Source organism: Entelurus aequoreus, linkage group LG17, assembly GCF_033978785.1.
Source record: "Entelurus aequoreus isolate RoL-2023_Sb linkage group LG17, RoL_Eaeq_v1.1, whole genome shotgun sequence".
Classification (NCBI taxonomy): domain Eukaryota; kingdom Metazoa; phylum Chordata; class Actinopteri; order Syngnathiformes; family Syngnathidae; genus Entelurus; species Entelurus aequoreus.
The window spans coordinates 37544191-37564465 of NC_084747.1; the positions used below are offsets into that span (position 1 = coordinate 37544191).

The window sequence follows — 20275 nt, forward strand, 5'->3', positions numbered from 1 at the left end:
TTATATACTATATCTTTTAAATAGACTCTGTTTTAGACCAGTTGACCTGCCGCTTTTCTTTTTTGCATCCCTCTCCTGCAGGGAGAGGTTACCAGATGGCCAGGGATGATCCCTGGAGATATAGATAGATAGATAGATAGATAGATAGATAGATAGATAGATAGATAGATAGATAGATAGATAGATAGATAGATAGATAGATAGATAGATAGATAGATAGATAGATAGATAGATAGATAGATAGATAGATAGATAGATAGATAGATAGATAGATAGATAGATAGATAGATAGATAGTAATTTATTGATTCCTTCAGGAGAATTCCCTCAAGTAAATAATGGTATAAAAAAATAATAATTATTATTTTGCATCCCCTGTCATCTTAGTATCCCCCTCCCCCCTAGAGAGGAGTTGTACAGTCTGATAGCGTGTGGGACAAAGTAGTTTTTTAGTCTATTAGTCCTGCACTTGGGATGAAGCAGTCTAGCACTGAACAGGCTCCTCTGGCTACTGATAACGGTATGCAGAGGGTGACTGGCGTCATTCATGATGCTCAGTAGTTTTTCCACAGTCCTCTTCTCTGCCACCGTCACCGGTGAGTCCAGTTTTATTCCGATCGTAGAGCTGGCCCGCCTGATCAGTTTCTCCAGTCTGGAGCTGTCCTTCTTAGATGTACTGCCTCCCAGTATACCAGTCTGGAGTATGTGCTAGCTGTTCTAAGTCATGACCCAGTGTGAACCAATCCTCCATGACATGGATGGAGTCCTCCTACAACCCTCTGCTTGCCCCCAATGGACTGGACTCACATTATCATGAATAATTTGCAATAACTGTACCAATCTGGCATCCATTGCAGCCAGTCACAGGATGCGGGGTCCTCACATGATTGATTGAACTAAGCCAAAAGGACTTCAAATAAAAACCTGAATGGCACACAATAATCTTGACTGTACTGAGGGAGTCAAGGAGGTTCAAAAGTACAAAACTCCTGACATCATCTCTGTTAGAAAAGTACATTCAGCAAGGTTGAGTGATGATGAGTAAACTACTTTCCTCCATCAGTTCAGTAGAAGTTGACAGGCAGCATAATGGAAATTATGTTGAAACAATTTACTCCCCATTAAATCTTGAAAAACGCCTGTGGAAATGACTGAAGTGTATCTGTATTTTATTTGTGACGTTTATCTACTATACATCTTCTGCAGCTCCTGCCCAGTTTCATTCAGTACCTGGAGGGAGGGTGGTGTGTAGGAATGTAAACTCCTCCTCGGCTGCACCGTCATCATCAGGCCGGTAGAGCTGCAGTATTTCTCCTCTGAGGTCACAGCAAACAACCGCCTCCTCTTTCTTCTCCTCTCTCTCCTCTACACACTTAAAAAGGGAGAACGACCACTGGAGGAGCTCAGTCCCAGAGGCGAGAAATCCATCCAACATCCTTAAATCATCATCCTTTATTTGGTAAGCTACTCTTTTCTGTGCACATGCACTTCTTTATTTAAACATTGTGCTTTCTGCTTAGTCATGTTAAGAACGTTCCAGGTCCATTATCTACAGTATATTTTTCACCATTGTCTTTGCTCACTTTGAAGGAGATTCACTGCAGAATATGCATTTGTATCTGAACACATATTAGGATTTTAAAGGCGTGGTTTTGCTGTTTTTTTATTGCTTTACATTATAATGTAAGTCTTCTAGAAAACACAAATTAGACCAAAAAATGTGTCTTAAAATACGTAACGGTGTATTAGAACATTACATATTACATACAGAGGTTATTGTGAAAAATATTCTTCCTCTAAGTATTGCCATCGTCAGTTTTTATAATACTAATACATATTACAATGAAATTTAAATGTAATATTTTTTTATAAAAACATAATGCATACCACAAATTGAATATTTAAATAGAAATAAAGGTGCTATTGAATATTACAATATAAAAAAAAAAAATCATACAATTTTAATATCACTTTTGCCACCTGTTAAATTTGTTATTATTCAAATAAAATTATAAACATATAAACATTAAACAAATAATTAAATGGGTGGCTATTTTGAAGAAGTTTGGACACACCTTCTCATTCGATGTGTTTTCTTTATTTTCATGACTATTGTAGATTGTCACTGAAGGCATCAAAACGAACACATGTGGAGTTATGTACTTAACACAGAAAGGTGAAATAACTGAAAACATGTTTTATATTCTAGTTTCTTCAAAATAGCTACTCTTTGCTCTGATTACTTTTCCGCACACTCTTGGCATTCTCTCGATGAGCTTCAAGCACACAATGTAAATAGTCATGAAAATAAAGAAAACGTATTGAATGAGGAGAAGGTGTGTCCAAACTTTTGGCCTGTACTATATATATATATATATATATATATATATATATATATATATATATATATATATATATATATATATATATATATATATATATATATATATATATATATATATATATACATATATATATATATATGTACGGTATATATATATATATATATATATATATATATATATATATATATATATATATATATATATATATATATATATATATATATATATATATATGTACGGTATATATATATATATATATATATATATATATATATATATATATATATATATATATATATATATATATACATATATATATATATATATAATAACAGAAAAACTATAACAAATGAAATATGTATACCAGATAATAATAATAAAATCAATATAATAACAAAAGCAAAAAATAATACAAATAGACCTTTACGAGTACCTTTCTGAGAACTCAGAAGAGCAAAAATAACCACAATATTAAATCAATGAATTACAAAGTATCTTAATCTATCCACATTATATTTCTCAAGAGTTTGGCGATATTTCGTTGTGCAGCAACTTCGGTTTTGTTATGGTTTTCTGTCATTCAGAACTTTAATTGTTGCATACATTTACAGGGCTGCAGTCCCTTACCAGACTAATGACTCAGATTTGAGCCACTTGCATTCTTCAGAATCTTTAGGCCTATAGGAGCATAGAGTAAGTCATACTGATAATCTGCTGATACTCCACAGAATTGCATGTTCAGTGAAAGTGGTGTTGCATTCTCGGTGCTGTGGTCATTCGGGTTTATGACTCATCAGGTTAAAAAGCCTTGAGAGTTGGTGATCACTTTGTGGCCAACGATGACCACACTCAACAATCAGTTTACTGCAGTTTGGAAACAAAAACTCTGTTTGAACTTAGGATTTGTGTCCCTGTCTAAAGTTTCTTACAAAAAGAAGGCATTAATGCCTTCATCTGTGTCGTCCTCCTCCTGCCTCAGTGCATTCCTGAAAGATAGGATGACTCAGAAGGACAAGTCTTTGTCTTTATGCTGAACTCAGGGGATTTTTCCTCACTCCCATGTTTGCACCCTCCCTTTCATCTCCTTCCAGAGAGAAGTCTCAGTTCTGCACCTCTTTACCTGCCTTGTCTTTCTTTTTGTAGACATTTTGAAAGCCTGGCAGTGAGTCCTGCAGTGTCTTCAAGGCAACAATTGTAGCTTTATGCTCGGGGGCACTTTTTCAGAGCCTGAGTGAGTGAAGAATGAATAATGGTTGCAAAGTAGCTTTCTGACATAGCACATATTGTAACACATTGTACATGAACAATGGCTTCACTGATGCTTTAGTGAACCGGTAGGTCAAACGGGTTCAAAAACATGTTATGATCTGACCAGTGAAGAGCAACAAAAGCATACTAATGATGTGCCAGTTCCTCTCACGTGAGTTAATTTCATTAAAGGTCCCATATTATACTACTTTTCAAATTAAATAAATATCTTGGAAGAGTGTAATGGAAGTGTGTTAGTAAAAGTCTATTTTTTATTTTTTTACCAAAATTTTAGGAACTTTAAGTTGCTGGAACCTTTAGATCCTGGGACTATAGGTTCCCATAGACCTGTGTGTTTTGTGTTTCCATCACATTTCAAAGTTCAGGGTAGTTGATAAAAATCAGGCTGACGAGTGGAACAATATATTTCTACATTGATACCATGTAAATAAACAGACAATATTACCGTAGGTCATGTAACTTTTACAAAAGTGTAAGTAAATGAAATACAAAGCAATAATACACTAAATAATAGGATTTAAAAACAAAGTGTACCGGATTTTACATAAAAAGTCAGCTTGGATTTTGTCCACAGTGAAACCCTACAGGTGATTCCTTATGGTCCTTTTTAGCTGCAAATACTAATATGTAAATGTCAGTGTTTATCTCACGGTGACACATCCGATTTTGCGTTAGCCTGTTAGCATTAGCATTTGGTTCACTTGGGTTGAGACTAATAACTATACAAATGGCATTTCACTGACTAATTTTACAACATGTAACAAAGTAAATATAAATACATATTCTAAAGTATAATATAAATATAAAGTAAATATTTGATGTGATTTACCTTAGTTCCTCTCGTCCTTGATTTCACATTCATCTTCAAACTAAGAGGTCGGACTCCCAGTGAGCAGCTCGCCCCGCCACTTCGAAGTCCGGCTGAATATTTTGTATTACACTGTAAATATGTTTAAAACAGCCCGTCCATGTCTTGTAGCTTTGCATATATAAAGGAAGTTTGTAAAAATTCATAAATAGCATGATTGCATACTCATTTCAAGTCTACACCTGGTAAAAACACTGCAAGATAGTTCCACTAACCAGCGTTCTTCAGCACACAGACGCTCCATAAAAGTTGCTGTAAGTCGAAAGTTCCTTTGGTTCTTCTTTCTCTCCGTTCTCAAGTATGATGTAACAGAAACAGAGATAATGTGAAACAAACAAGTGGTCCTCAAAAAAAACAACTAACTCTGTTCAACCAATCAGCGTTCGAAAGCATGGCCCGCCCCTTTAAGGTTCATGGGAACTCCCAAAAATCCCACATCTCTACCCGGAACTAAAAATAGTTCCTGTAGAACTAAATCTTCCCTGGTTGTTTTTGGTGGAAACACAGTGGGGTACTTTAATTATAGTTTTTTTTCGGACTGGAAGGCGCACTTAAAAACCTTTAATTTTCTCAAATTGCCGGGTGCGTCTAATGTACGAATTAATTCTGGTTGTGCAATTAAAGGCAATTGTAAGCAATTATCTTCAGTACATGGTGTAATGATAAGTGTGACCAGTAGATGCAATTCACACATTAGAGATACATGTGGACTGCAGGTTGATGCCCCCTGTTCAATAAATGACGCTAGCAAGTACAGGTTAGCAAGTACACCCAAAACTTTGATGTATCTGTCACGACGTGGACTATGAAGTGGTTTGTTTTCCCGGAATGCAAAGCGACTGGAACGGACAAGGCTTGCAGGTAAAGACATGATTTAATTTTACTCAAAAAGGAACAAACAAAAAGCGTGCACAAGGCAGAGACACAAACTTATCAAATGAAAACAAAACTAACACTAATACAGAAACTATGGACATGAAACAAAACAAAACTTACGTGGCATGGCATGAAACGAACAACCGCATGAAAACAAGTCAGCATACAGCATGGTACAGAATATTAGGGGTATCAATAGAGCAGAGCAGGAATAATGTTAATGTCGCCAGAACGACTAACTGAAAATGACAGGCTTAAATATTTTCTCCTGATTAAAACAGGTGCGTGAGTCCAAACAGGTGAAAACAATGATGGTGACCAAACAAGGGAGCGTAAACAGGAACTGAAGAGTCTTAAACAACCAGAAAATAACAAAACAAAACATGACCATAGAACATGACAGTATCATTGAGAATATATAACATTACACATGGCGCTCAAAAATCCGTCAAAATGTTTTAGTACGACTTTGGTAAACTAGTAAACTGATGGATTGTCGGCGCATTATGACTACCGTAGTCACACATACGGGTATTATTATGGTGTGTGGAAACGGACCCCAAAATGGCACCTACAGTCGTGGTCAAAAGTTTACATACACTTGTAAAGGACATAATGTCATGGCTGTATTGAGTTTCCAATCATTTCTACAACTCTTATTTTTGTGATGGAGTGATTGGAGCACATACTTGTTTGTCACAAAAACATTCATGAAGTTTGGTTCTTTTATGACTTTATCATGGGTCTACTGAAAATGGCAGCAAAACAGGCCCAGAGCATAATACTACCACCACCATGCTTGACGGTAGGGATGGTGTTCCTGGGATTAAAGGCCTCACCTTTTCTCCTCAGAACATATTGCTGGGGATTGTGGCCAAACAGCCCAATTTTTGTTTCATTTGACATCACATGGACAAAGATAAGACCTTCTGGAGGAAAGTTATTTGGTCAGATGAAACAAAAATGGAGCTGTTTGGCCACAATACCCAGCAATATGTTTGCAGGAGAAAAGGTGAGGCTTTTAATACCACGGACACCATTCCTACCGTAAAGCATGGTGGTGGTAGTATTATGCTCTGTGCCTGTTTTGCTGCCAATGGAACTGATGCTTTACAGAGAGTAAATGGGACAATGAAAAAGTAGGATTACCTCCAAATTCTTCAGGACAACCTAAAATCATCAACCCGGAGGTTGGGTCTTGGGCGCAGTTGGGTGTTCCAACAGGACACTGACCCCAAACACACGTCAAAAGTGATAAAGGAATGGCTAAATCAGGCTAGAAATAAGGTTTTAGAATGGTCTTCCCAAAATCCTGACTTAAACGTGTGGACAATGCTGAAGAAACAAACCCATGTCAGAAAACCAACAAATTTAGCTAAGCTGCACCAATGTTGTCAAGAGGAGTGGTCAAAAATTCAATCAGACGCTTGTGGATGGCTACCAAAAGCGCCTTATTGCAGTGAAACTTGCCAAAGGACATGTAAACAAATATTAACATTGCTGTATGTATACTTTTGACCCAGCAGATTTGGTCACATTTTCAGTAGACCCATAATAAATTCATAAAACAACGAAACGTCATGAATGTTTTTTGTGACAAACAAGTATGTGCTCCAATCACTCTATCACAAAACAATAAGAGTTGTACAAATTATTGGAAACTCAAGACAGCCATGACATTATGTTCTTTACAAGTGTATGTAAACTGACTGTATTAGACGTATTATCTGATGTTTTGTTTCGACCTATTATGCAAAAGCAACTTTTCTTACCCATTGGTTCCTGCTGTTGTGTATTTGGGATCTGCATAAGTCCTGAAAATTTGCACACGTCTGCCATTGTAGCCCACCCCGTAGTCAAGCTCCTTCTTTTTCTCTATCCTCTTGTTGTAGGGCATTCATGCACCACTGTCGCCATTTCTAATATAAAGTAGCAGACAGTTCTAACATATATTTGTCAGTATACTTGCTATTGAATCGCTAAAAACTACGGTGGAGCCCATTGTGCCCTATGGTCCAAAAAATATGGCATCAGGGTAAATGGGAAATATCTTGTGTAGGTTCCTGCGTTTGAAAAAGGTCAGTTGTTGCTAAAATTTTGACCATTTCAAGTGCGTTTAGTGGAAATTAGCTGTCTTGTGTGTCTGTAGCGTCGATGCTAATTAGCTGTGTTGGTCCACGTCGGAGTCTTTGTCTCTTTTCCACTTTTTACAGAAACACTGTAACTCGGAACTTGTCCAACGTAATAGCTGCCATGTATCACATACACTGACGTAGCATTAAAGAGTCCGACAGGAGGACACAAACGTTAGCAACACGGCTATGTTAGCTACAGTGTTAACATTACGGTAGAGTATTTCAACAGCAACATCATGCTCGGTTAGCTTATTCGTTGAAGAAAAATCTAATGATCATATTAACAGCTCCTACATCAGGATGAGGAGTTGACATGGCATAATTTTAAGATGTGTAGCAAAGCTTGTAAAAAAAGTTAAAGTTAAAGTTAAAGTTAAAGTACCAATGATTGTCACACACACACTAGGTGTGGTGAAATGTTTTTGATTGATTGATTGAGACTTTTATTAGTAGGTTGCACAGTGAAGTACATATTCCATACAATTGACCACTAAATGGTAACACCCGAATAAGTTTTTCAACTTGTTTAAGTCGGGGTCCACTTAAAGGCCTACTGAAATCAATCAATCAATCAATGTTTATTTATATATAGCCCTAAATCACAAGTGTCTCAAAGGGCTGTACAAGCCACAACGACATCCTCGGTACAGAGCCAACATACGGGCAAGGAAAACTCACCCCAGTGGGACGTCAATGTGAATGACTATGAGAAACTTTGGAGAGGACCGCATATGTGGGTAAGCCCCCCCCCCCCCTCTAGGGGAGACCGAAAGCAATGGATGTCGAGTGGGTCTGACATAATATTGTGAAAGTCCAGTCCACAGTGGATCCAACACGTCAGCGAAAGTCCAGTCAAATGAAATGTTCTTATTTAAACGGGGAAAACAGATCCATTCTGTGTCATACTTGATCATTTCGCAATATTGCCATATTTTTGCTGAAAGGATTTAGTAGAGAACATCGACGATAAAGTTCTCAACTTTTGGTCGCTGATAAAAAAAGCCTTGCCTGTACCGGAAGTAGCGTGACGTCACAGGTTGTGGAGCGCCTCACATCTGCACATTGTTTACAATCATGGCCACCAGCAGCAAGAGCGATTCGGACCGAGAAAGAGACGATTACCCCATTAATTTGAGCGAGGATGAAAGATTTGTGGATGAGGAAAGTGAGAGTGAAGGATTAGAGGGCAGTGGAAGCGATTCAGATAGGGAAGATGCTGTGAGAGGCGGGTGGGACCTGATATTCAGCTGGGAATGACTAAAACAGTAAATAAACACAAGACATATATATACTCTATTAGCCACAACACAACCAGGCTTATATTTAATATGCCACAAATTAATCCGCATAACAAACACCTCCCCCCTCCCGTCCATATAACCCACCAATACAACTCAAAGACCCGCACAACACACTCAATCCCACAGCCCAAAGTACCGTTCACCTCCGTAAAGTTCATACAGCACATATATTTCCCCAAAGTTACGTACGTGACATGCACATAGCGGCACGCACGTACGGGCAAGCGATCAAATGTTTGGAAGCCAAAGCTGCGTACTCACGGTAGCGCGTCTGCTATCCAACTCAAAGTCCTCCTGGTTGTGTTGCTGCAGCCGGCCGCTAATACACCGCTTCCCACCTACAGCTTTCTCTTTGCTGTCTTCATTGTTCATTAAACAGATTGCAAAAGATTCACCAACACAGATGTCCAGAATGCTGTGGATTTTTGCGATGAAAACAGACGACTTAATAGCTGGCCACAATGGTGTCCCAATATGTCCGCTACAATCCGTGACGTCACGCGCAAACGTCATCATACCGAGACGTTTTCAGCAGAATATTTTGCGGGAAATATAAAATTGCACTTTACTAATCGTATTGGCATGTGTTGCAATGTTAAGATTTCATCATTGATATATAAACTATCAGACTGCGTGGTCGGTAGTAGTGGGTTTCAGTAGGCCTCTAAATTGATTCATGATACAGATATATACTATCAGATATATACTATCATCATAATACAGTTATCACACAAGATAATCATCAGGGTATATACATTGAAATATTTACATTATTTACAATCCGGGGTGTGGAGGGGGGAGGGGGGTTAGGTTTGGTTGTTATCATCAGTCATCAACAATTGAGAAGAGAGAAATGGATATTGAAACAGTGTAGGTCTGACTTGGTAGGATATGTACAGCATGTAGTGGACAGAGAGAGAGAGAGAGAGAGAGAGAGACAGAGAGAGAGAGAGAGACAGAGAGAGAGAGAGATCAGAAGGCATAAGAAAAATTACCTACATTTGATTATTAACAATCCGGGGAGGGTGTTAGATTAGTCCTCTGCATTTGACCCATCCCCTTGTTCACCCCCTGGGAGGTGAGGGGAGCAGTGGGCAGCAGTGGTGCCACGCCCGGGAATCATTTTTGGTGATTTAACCCCCAATTCCAACCCTTGATGCTGAATGCCAAGCAGGGAGGTTTTTATTTTTTATAGTCTTTGGTATGACTCGGCCGGGGTTTGAACTCACAACCTACCGATCTCAGGGCGGACACTCTAACCCACTAGGCCACTGAGTAACTTGAAAAGCAACAGTTTAAGCACCTCGCCTCTTAAAAGAGTAGCAAACGAGTAAGTGTCTCGGGACAAATAATAATGTTAGAACGTCATTAAAAAAAAACAATTTTGAAAAAGGGGAGCTTTAACATGGAGATGACAAAGCGCATATGAGCAATGCTCGAATTAGTATTTTCGTGTAGCAATGCAAGTATGTTCCGTGCACATTCTCACAGTTTTAAACATCCACATTTCAGCCTCATAGCACAAAGACAAGAATGTCACACATACATCTTTTACAAACTCAGCGCCCCGTCATCGTTACACTTCCTTGTCACTGTCAACATAAACTCCATGCAAGTCGTCCAAGAAAGCAGTCGAAGGGAATAAAGTACACACCAACTGAATTCCTTTGCAAAATAAGAATATCTCATCATGTGTGCAGATGTGCTTGTTAATATCTTATTTGCTGCGTATGTTTGGTCCACAGATGTGGCAGTGCCATGACTCAGTGTCTGGCTTCTTCTCCGATTGACTTCTTCCACTCATATTTGACCTACTAAAGAAACCACATTGTCCTCTAACAATTCACCACTTCAAGTTTGCCTAAGTAAGAAGAAACTCAATTTGTGCCATGGCTGTTTTTGGCTCTTTTTAGGGCTTGATCTACAAAACCCAAAACCAGTAAAATTTCAATGATTTGCAAATCCTTTTCAACTTATATCCAATTGAATAGACTGCAAAGACAAGATATTTAACTTTCGAACTGGGAATCAAAATGTATTTTGCAAATAATCATTAAATTAGATTTCAATGGCAGCAACACATTGCAAAAAAGATGGCACAGGTGAATTTTTACCACTGTGTTACATGGCCTTTCCTTTCAACAACACTCAGTAAATGTTTGGAAACTGAGGAGAACAATTTTTTAAGCTTTTCTGGTGGAATTATTTCCCATTCTTGCTTGATGTACAGCTTAAGTTAAGACTTAAGGGACGGCGTGGCGCCGTTGGGAGAGCGGCCGTGCCAGCAACCTGAGGGTTCCTGGTTCGATCCCCACCTTCTACCAACCTCGTCACGTCTGTTGTGTCCTTGAGCAAGACACTTCACCCTTGCTCCTAATGGGTAGTAGTTAGGGCCTTGCATGGCAGCCCCCGCCATCAGTGTGTGAATGTGTGTGTGAATGGGTGAATGTAGAAATAGTGTCAAAGCGCTTTGAGTACTTTGAAGGTAGAAAAGCGCTATACAAGTATAACCCATTTACCATTTAATTTGTTCAACAGTCCGGGGTCTGCGTTGTGGTATTTTAGGCTTCATATTGCACCACACATTTTCAATGGGAGACAGGTCTGGACTACAGGCAGGCCAGTCAAGTACCCGCACTCTTTTACTATGAAGCCACGCTGTTGTAACACGTGGCTTGGCATTGTCTTGCTGAAATAAGCAGGGGCGTCCATGAAAAAGACGTTGCTTGGATGGCAACATATGTTGCTCCAAAACCTGTATGTACCTTTCAACATTAATGGTGCCTGTGTTTGCCTACGTCTGCCGTTGCTTATGCAGTCAGGAAAAAGAGAAATGTAATATTGTTTGTCCATCACTTGGTTTGTTAGCTATCTATATTTCAGGAATAGACAGACAGGCGGTTGCCATCAGCACGGAGAATGGGTTCATTGTGACTCAAACAGAAAAGATAGAAAACTCCTTCAACATATGCGAAAAATCGTGGTCCACTATATTTGTTTCCGTTGTTGTTGATTACATGCAGGCTTGTTCTCGCAGGTTCACGGAAAATAACGTAAAATGTTGTAATAGTTTCATTTATAGCCAGTTTCCGCCTAACTCACAATCCAATGAACAAATAGTGATCCAAACAATACTCGCCTTCACACTTGCAAGCTAATTAATAGCGTTTGCGGGCTGTCAAGCAGGGCCTCATGCATGTCAGATACCACAGACTCCAGAAAGGGTGGGAGGCACATGTGTTTATGTCTGATGCCAGCGGGCTTGTACGTTGTAGGGCTTGATATGTGTTTCACAGCCAGTATTGTAGCAGGAAACACATGTTTTCAGCTGACATGGGGGAAAGAGAGGGGGGACAGCTAAGCCCTACAGCTGAACAAAAGGAAAGCAAAAAGGAGACTATAAACATACTCGTCTATCCGTGGGGTTCTGTTTGAGGGTTAAAAGTGCTGGGATTTGACACAACAACTCATATGTGACACTTCTTCTTTCACGGTGAGTGTGTGAATGTTAAAGTGTTGGTCTTGTGTGATACTTTTTGTGCGTTGTGGACTCGGTGATACCAAAATATATCTCTGATTTCTGTGAGGTCAGTCAACCAAAGAAAGTGAGTCAGTAGACAGCACAGAAGAAAAACTTTCCCAGGATTAAAGGATCAGACATGTATGTTTGGTTTCTGTACACTTTAAGGGGAATCTTCTGAAGGCACATTCTGACTGCAGGAAGCCTATTGTGCAATGGACTGCAGGAACTTTTGTCTAAATGTAGTTCCTGGGTAGTTTATCTATCCTTAAAAGAGTCCCGGCTCGTTAGTAGTCCTTTTGAAAGGTTCCAGAACTTGTGGTCTGCTGCATGGAAAATGTTTGATGGAATGACTACTCATTGCATTTTTTTTTAATTACATGCAGGACAAAACACGCTGACTGTAAATGAACAGACAATGACGCATAAACTATTTTAACCCATTTTTTATTATGACAAAACAAAAGTAAACTACAGTCTGATGTGGAAATGTTTATTGAAAAACCATGTCATTGCCTCCTATTACAATGATTAGGGTTATGGATATGCTATTAGTTTATTTCAAACATGCATATAGTTTACATTGTAATTTTGTATGGAATAATATGCATGAAAAGTTGAACTGGAGTGTCAAACCATCATCCTACATGACTTGATGTGATGCAAGACACATCTTATGACATTAACAGCTCTCTCCAAGCCACCACAGAAAGATAAAAACAGCAAACATGTGATGATAACCATGGAACCAGAAATGGAATTATAAACTTAACATTTTTGATTCCAAAAATATCAATAATGCAGCACTAATATACAATATCTCAATGCAGTATCTTCAAATAGTTATTGTTACTTTTTTAGTTTTATGTTACTTTAGTTTTACTTAGTTTATCAAACAGTTGTTAGGTCCCTTCATTGTTGATAGGGATGTTAAAATGTTGTCTGTACAGGTTGCAAAGGTTTTATGATGATGACAGAAATTTCAAATCAGGGGTCTAAAACGTAATTTACTCGGGGACCGCTGGAGGTTAAGAGGGTGGAGTGCCATCTCTGGGTTGGGGAGGAGATCTTGCCCCAAGTGGAGGAGTTCATGTACCTCATTGTCTTGTTCACGAGTGAGGGAAGAGTGGATTGTGAGATCGACAGGCGGATCGGTGCGGCATCTGCAGTGATGCGGACCCTGCATCGATCCGTCGTGGTGGAGAAGTAGCTGAGCCGGAAGGCAAAGCTCTCAATTTACTGCTCGCTCTACATTCCTATTCTCACCTAAGGTCATGAGCTTTGGGTGAAGACCGAAAATACAAGATCACGGGTACAGGCGGCTGAAATTAGTTTCCTCCGTCGGGTCGGATGGCGGGACTCTCCCTTAGAGATAGGGTAATAAGTTCTGTCATTCGGGAGGAGCTCAGAGTAAAGCCGCTGCTCCTACACATCGAGAGGAGCCAGATGAGGTGGTTAGGGCATCTAGTCAGGATGCCTCCTGGACGCCTCAAAATATGGGCCTGTGACCCTCGAGTTTGCGATGCCTACTTTACATTACAGTAGTACCACAACTTACAAGCTTAATTGGCTCTGTGACAAAGCCCTTAACTCAAAGTACTGAAATCTGAAATTGTCACCTTCACAGTCACTTTCCTTCTTTCCAGTGTTGGAAAACAAATGTATGTCTATCTCTACCTATAATAATGCTAATGTGTAAGACCAGATGTTTTGAGCGGAATTTACTTGAATTTATTTGCTACGTCAATTAATGGTGGGGATGTTAATGACTAAAATTTTTGCTTGCAACTTATGAATTGAAAGTAAACCAGTGTGTCATGCTGTTCAACTTTGAAAGTTCTACTGCCCACATTGTATAATGATAGTGTAGTGCACGCAGTGACAGTAGTGACAGTTTGAGAAATTCTCAGAACCCATCCATCCATCCATCCATTTTCTACCGCTTATTCCCTTCGGGGTCGCGGGGGGCGCTGGAGCCTATCTCAGCTACAATCGGGCGGTAGGCGGGGTACACCCTGGACAAGTCGCCACCTCATCGCAGATTCTCAGAACCCATACCTGTAAAAATACATTGACATAATATTGACACATTTGTATGAATTCATCATAAAGAACACAACAGGCATGAATTTACTAAAATAAACATAAACCATTAAATTAAAAAAGTGTCTGTTTAACGATCAATAATAGGGCTCAAAAGGGCACGTGATTTCGCAATGCATTGTGAGGGCTCGGTAGTAGAGGTGTAATCTTAGGGCACCTCACGATTCGATTCTGATTACAATTCAGGAGCTACGATTTGAATACAAAGTGATTATTGATGCATCTTTAACTTATGTATACTGATGCAGTTACATTTCTTTTCGTTTCACTAAATAAGTGTTTATCACTTGCAACTTTAAAAAAAAACACTGCATTTGTAATGAGAACCAGTCAAATTAATTTCCACATTTCTTAAATTAATAGAAATGTGTGCAAAACCGGAACATAAGTGCCTTCAGAATCAACAATGCGGGCGTCCGTGCACTGTAAGTGAACGGACAAAAACATTTGACCGACAGTTGCGATAGCCAATCAGATCACGAGTTGTTGTCAGTAAGGCCTTCTCGCTGGCCTAAGGCAGATATTTATTGTGATGTTATGAGCTAGGTAACATAAGAACTCCATTACCCAGCATGCCACAGTAGTAGCCCCATTTAGCGGGATGTTTTTGATTAGCATGCTGTGGAGTAAACTTTAAGAACTCAGCCAACACGCCTCGTCTGCATCTTTTATGATTAGACAAGACAACACGTATATTTGCAAGGCCATTTTCAAGAAGGATATTTAAAGAGAAACTACATCTTGTGAGACAATGTCGGCCAACCACGAAAGCTCGAATGGGTTCTACAAATTGTGAGTTCAGATATTTTATTTCTTAATTTTTTCACGTTTAATATGTTTTTTCATAAGATATGTTTCAATTGCTGATGCGGGTTTATTGATTTTTAAATGCGCCAGAAAACAACCCGTTTTGTACACTGTTAGTGGTGATTCAATGCCCAGTAGTTCGCAAATGTGTTCCTGTATAGTATTTCTCTAGCAATGGTCATGTGGTGATATAAATTATGGTATTTTGAGAGGTAATCATTGGACACAGGACATCACTGAAGGCCTAGGTGGGAAACGCACGGCTTGCCACTGGCAAAACCTCTGAATTGTACATTAAAAAGAGAAGACTGTCGTACTTTCACTGTGAAGTCAAAAAGACTTGTCACTGTGTGGTGTCTCCTGGAGAAATGTGTTTCAAACTAAATATATTTCAGGTCTGAAATACACTTTGCATTAATATGGGAAATATTTAAAGTATTCTTAGTTATCGCTCTATGAATACATAGACGTATTGCTTTTTTACCAAATACTGTACGTTGTTCGTAACCCGCAGCTAGCCTAGCTTAGCTAACGCTAACATCCTACAAAGTGCTGAGTGTGAAACAGAATAAAACAGGCTTTGATTCAAACTTACCAGTGTGAAAATGCTGTGAAGGTCATTGATAAATGAATGTTAGTCATAATGTGCGTGTAGCTTCATTTAAGCTCCCTCTGTTTCCTCGATCTCAACACGCAACCCCCTCCTCCTGTTGTGACTCATGTTTACTCACACTGAACTTGAGATTTAGCAGCTGCTCTCCTCTGCACTCCATCTGCAGATGTAACCTACCAATACGTTTACACTGTGCACACACACACAGGCCTGAGAAAAAAGTGGAACAGAAGAGGAAATCTAAGCTGCGCCTGTTATCTTTTCCTTGCGCAATAAAAACCAAATAGGAGTTGACGTCTTCTTCCTCCAGGCTTCCCTTGCTGCTTTCCTCTCATTTCCTCGCCCGTCCGTGGCGGATATATTCTTATATCGCAGAAGAAATTTGTCAGAAAACCTCATCTTGATGCCTCTTTTGTGAGTGTATACAAAAGTCTTCCTGTTTACTCCTCGTGTGTTTGACCTCATTGAATTTTGCTTTATTGAATGTTAATGGAAGAAGTCAATGATTGACTGAAGAACGATAAAACTCAAACTCATCACCAAATTGAGTACTATCACTTCCTGTGTGACTCAAGCAATTGACAAAACTTCAATAGATGACAATTTCCGCCATGTATGAACTCCCCTGATCCCTAGTCCCACCCTTTCCTTCCACTGGTCTCAGTCACAGGCGTCTGAGGCATGCAGGAAGGACGCAACAAAAGACATACAGTTGTAGATAGAATTAAGTGAGGTGACCAGTGTGTATTATTTTCCTGCAATTGTTGGACGACTATTGATGACCCAACATAGCATTCAGTGACTTAGTCCAACAAGAACACTCAAGCTCTATTTCTATTTCTTCTATCTCTGCTCAATAGAGAGTGTGCTGACATCCTGCATGTGTGTATGGTATGCCAGCTGCACGGCGGCACAGAGAAACGCACTTCAGAGGATCATAAAAACTGCCATGAAGATCACTGGCTGCTCTCTCCCCTCCGTAGATGAACTGTACAGTGCCAGGTGCCTCAAAAAGGCCCAAAACATCATAAGGGACCAACTCACCCCGGACATAAACTTTTTGAACTGCTGCCCTCGGGCGGGAGATACAGGACAATAAAATTGACAAACAGATTTAAGAACACTTTTTACCCGAGAGCAATAGTGTTGCTGAACACAAGACAAGAATGACTGTGCATGTGAGCTGTGTGCTTGGTATTTTTATGTATTTTATGTATTTTTACCTATTTATCTATGTTCTTATGTTTTTATGTGTTATTATGAATTTGCACTAAATTAGTTTTGCTTACAATTTCGTTGTACAATGTACAATGACAATAAAGATCTATACTATTCTATTCTATTCTATTCTATTCTATTCTATTCTATTAGTCAGCTTTGTGGTTGATTTAATTGTACTGCATGTTTAAAACGTTAAGGATGTTTCCACTTTGTGCAGAATAATCTTACATTTCTTACTCACACTTAATGACCTGATAATACAAGAATACAGTGAATGCTTCAATCAACCGCTGAGTCTGTGATTAGTTAACCTGACTCTCGCCAGATCCTTGTAGTTCGCTGAGCTCCACACAGATCTGGGAGTTCTCAATAGGAGATATACTTCAGAAGGCGGTATGTAATTGGATAAACCACTTGTCCGTTATCTTGAATGGCGTGCCACTCACATCGAAATCAACCCGTGACGCTGATGAGAGCGACGCTGGGAAATCCAAACCCGGTCGGAAGAAGAGCCAAAACATCCTTGCCACCAATAAATGCCTTTAAAACCGTTCTCTGTTCATCTTTTAAAGAATTAATATTCCATAGATTCGACAAAACAGTTGCAATAGCAGAATCAATGTCAGCACATGACGTGCCGTGATTGTTGTATGAATCAAACAGTTGCTTCGGCACTACATCAGCCTGATTGGTTCATTCTTTTTTGCTATCTTGAAGGAGTTTGCAATGCCTTCGAGCCCAGACCCTTGTGTTGAGCTAAGCGAACTACAAGGGTCTGGCGAGAGTCAGGTTAATGATTAGTCGGAATGCACCAAAAATAGATTTACATCCAAATCGTGATTCTTATTCATCCCAATTCTAAACCGATTCATAATTTTCAAAAATCAATTTGAAAAAAAGAACAAGTTTTTTAAAAATACATGTTTTCAAAATCTATCTCCAGGTTAGGGAAGAAACCCTGCCCCGTGTGGAGGAGTTCAAGTAGCTCAGAGTCTTATTCACGGGTGAGGGAAGAGTGGATCGTGAGATCGACAGGCGGATCGGTGCAGCGTCTTCAGTAATGTGGACGCTGTATCGATCCGTTGTGGTGAAGAAGGAGCTGAGCCGGAAAGCAAAGCTCTCAATTTACCGGTCGATCTACGTTCCCATCCTCACCTATGGTCATGAGCTTTGGGTTATGACCGAAAGGACAAGATCACAAGTACAAGCGGCCGAAATGAGTTTCCTCCGCCGGGTGGCGGGGCTCTCCCTTAGAGATAGGGTGAGAAGCTCTGCCATCCGGGAAGAGCTCAAAGTAAAGCCGCTGCTCCTCCACATCGAGAGGTGCCAGATGAGGTGGTTCGGGCAACCCATTATCTAAATCTATAAGCTACATCTAAACCAGTGTAGGTGGCAATGGGAGCAGGTGGAAGAAGTGTCTGCCCAAGGACACAACAGCAGTGACGAGGATGGCGGAAGAGGGAATCGAACCTGGAACTCACAGTGTTTTATTTACCTTTATTCAAACAGTGAAACATAAAAAACCTTTTCCAAATCTTGAATGAGCTTGATATTGATGGGAAAGACCTGAGGATTATCAGAAATCTGTACTGGGAACAAGAAGCAGCAGTCCGAATAGATGGTGAATGTAGTAAATTCCAAGCCATTCAAAGGGGTGTTCGACAAGGTTGCGTATTATCTCCTGATCTGTTTAACATCTACAGTGAAATTATCTTACGCAACATCAATCATCAAGATGGTATAAAAATTGGAGGAATTAATGTTAACAACCTCAGATATGCAGATGACACTGTACTTGTGGCAGACTACAAGAAAATAAAACAAGTGAATCAATTCAAATTCCTCGGTTTCACAGTAAGATCTGATGGTAGGTGTGAAAAAGAGATAAACAAAACGATTGCCATGTCAAAAGACAGCTTCAACAAAATGAGTCGTATATTTAAAAATAGAAACATCTCAATTGACACCAAACTAAGAGTCCTCAAAATGTCTGTCCTACTTTACGGCCGTGAATGCTGGACTTTAAACAATCAGCAACTGAGAAAATTAGAGGCAACTGAAATGTGGTTCTTCAGAAAAATACTCCGCATATCATGAACTTAAAAGAAAAGTAATGAAGAGGTATTGGCAAATGCTAAAATAAGGATATCTCTAATTGCAACGATTGGAAATAGGCAGCTGAAATTCCTCAGACATATCATAAGAAAAGACAGCTTAGAAAAACTGCTGTTAACAGGAAAACTAGTAGGAAAGAAAGCTCCAGGTCGACAACGAACGACATATATCAACAGCCTAAGACATTTTATCGGAAATATCAATAATATAGAACTCACACATAGAGCAGACAACAGAGAAGACTGGAGAGCCCTGATCATCGATGCCTGCAAACAGGCCTGATACTCTATGATGATGATGATTCAAACAGTGTTACTGTTCAAACTGTGTGGAATGTTGCAGTGGCCAAAAATATTAAATATATTTGTTAAATAAAACCTCTGCCTAGTTTTTAATGGATACTTGAGCCTACTACGCTACTGTATTTTAATGTTGTTCAATATGGTGGTACTTGGAGAGCCAAGTGTTTTCTGGGGTGGTACTTGGTAAAAAAAAAAGTTTCAGAACCACGGATCTAATATGAATTTGTTTTGCACTTGCAGAGAACTGAAGAGGTCTAAACGTCTACATTGACCATGACTAGGACACTGCTATTGCTCCTGGCTGCTCTTTGCTACTCCCTAGCGGACAATGTAAGTACTGCACTTCGTGTTTGCAAACGAAACAGAAAGTGGTGATGTGCCATACCACTAATTTTCTTTCTGAGGGATACACAGTAAAATTCAGGCTTGTATCAGTAATACCAATCAGATACCGATACTTTGTGCAAATGTATCTAATTTGTCTTGTATTCAACTTTATATCCAATGAGCTCCAAATAGCCTACAATAAAAGTATATGTACACCTGTTTTTTTTATAATAGTGAGACTAATTTTAATTGCCAGTAATTTTCTTCAATAAACAAATGGCAGACTGAATGACTGAGCACTTAACGTACTTAGGACCCAAAAGATGATGACCTGGGCAGGGCGAAGCCAGAGGAACCTCTGGATGAGGCACGCAGCGGTCCTGACGTGCAAACAGGGCCGGCCCGTGGCATAGGCCGTATAGGCAAATGCTAAGGGCGCCGTCCACCAGGGGGCGCCACGCCAATGTTGGAGAA

The 20275-nt window shown here is 39.5% G+C and overlaps 1 protein-coding gene across 3 annotated transcripts in view; it reads left to right on the forward strand.

Moving 5' to 3' along the window:
• The first annotated feature begins 1337 nt into the window (after positions 1 to 1337).
• LOC133632871 (tissue-type plasminogen activator-like) overlaps positions 1338 to 20275 on the forward strand; it is a 40968-nt gene continuing 22030 nt past the window's right edge. The window contains exons 1-2 of one of the 3 annotated variants that reach the window (XM_062025644.1): positions 1338 to 1458; positions 19715 to 19804. In XM_062025644.1, the coding sequence (XP_061881628.1) occupies positions 19748 to 19804 (57 nt within the window). In that variant the 5' untranslated portion in view covers positions 1338 to 1458; positions 19715 to 19747. Of the gene's footprint in view, positions 1459 to 12155; positions 12287 to 19714; positions 19805 to 20275 lie in introns of those variants that run through there. The other 2 variants (XM_062025641.1, XM_062025642.1) reach the window with 2 other exon arrangements.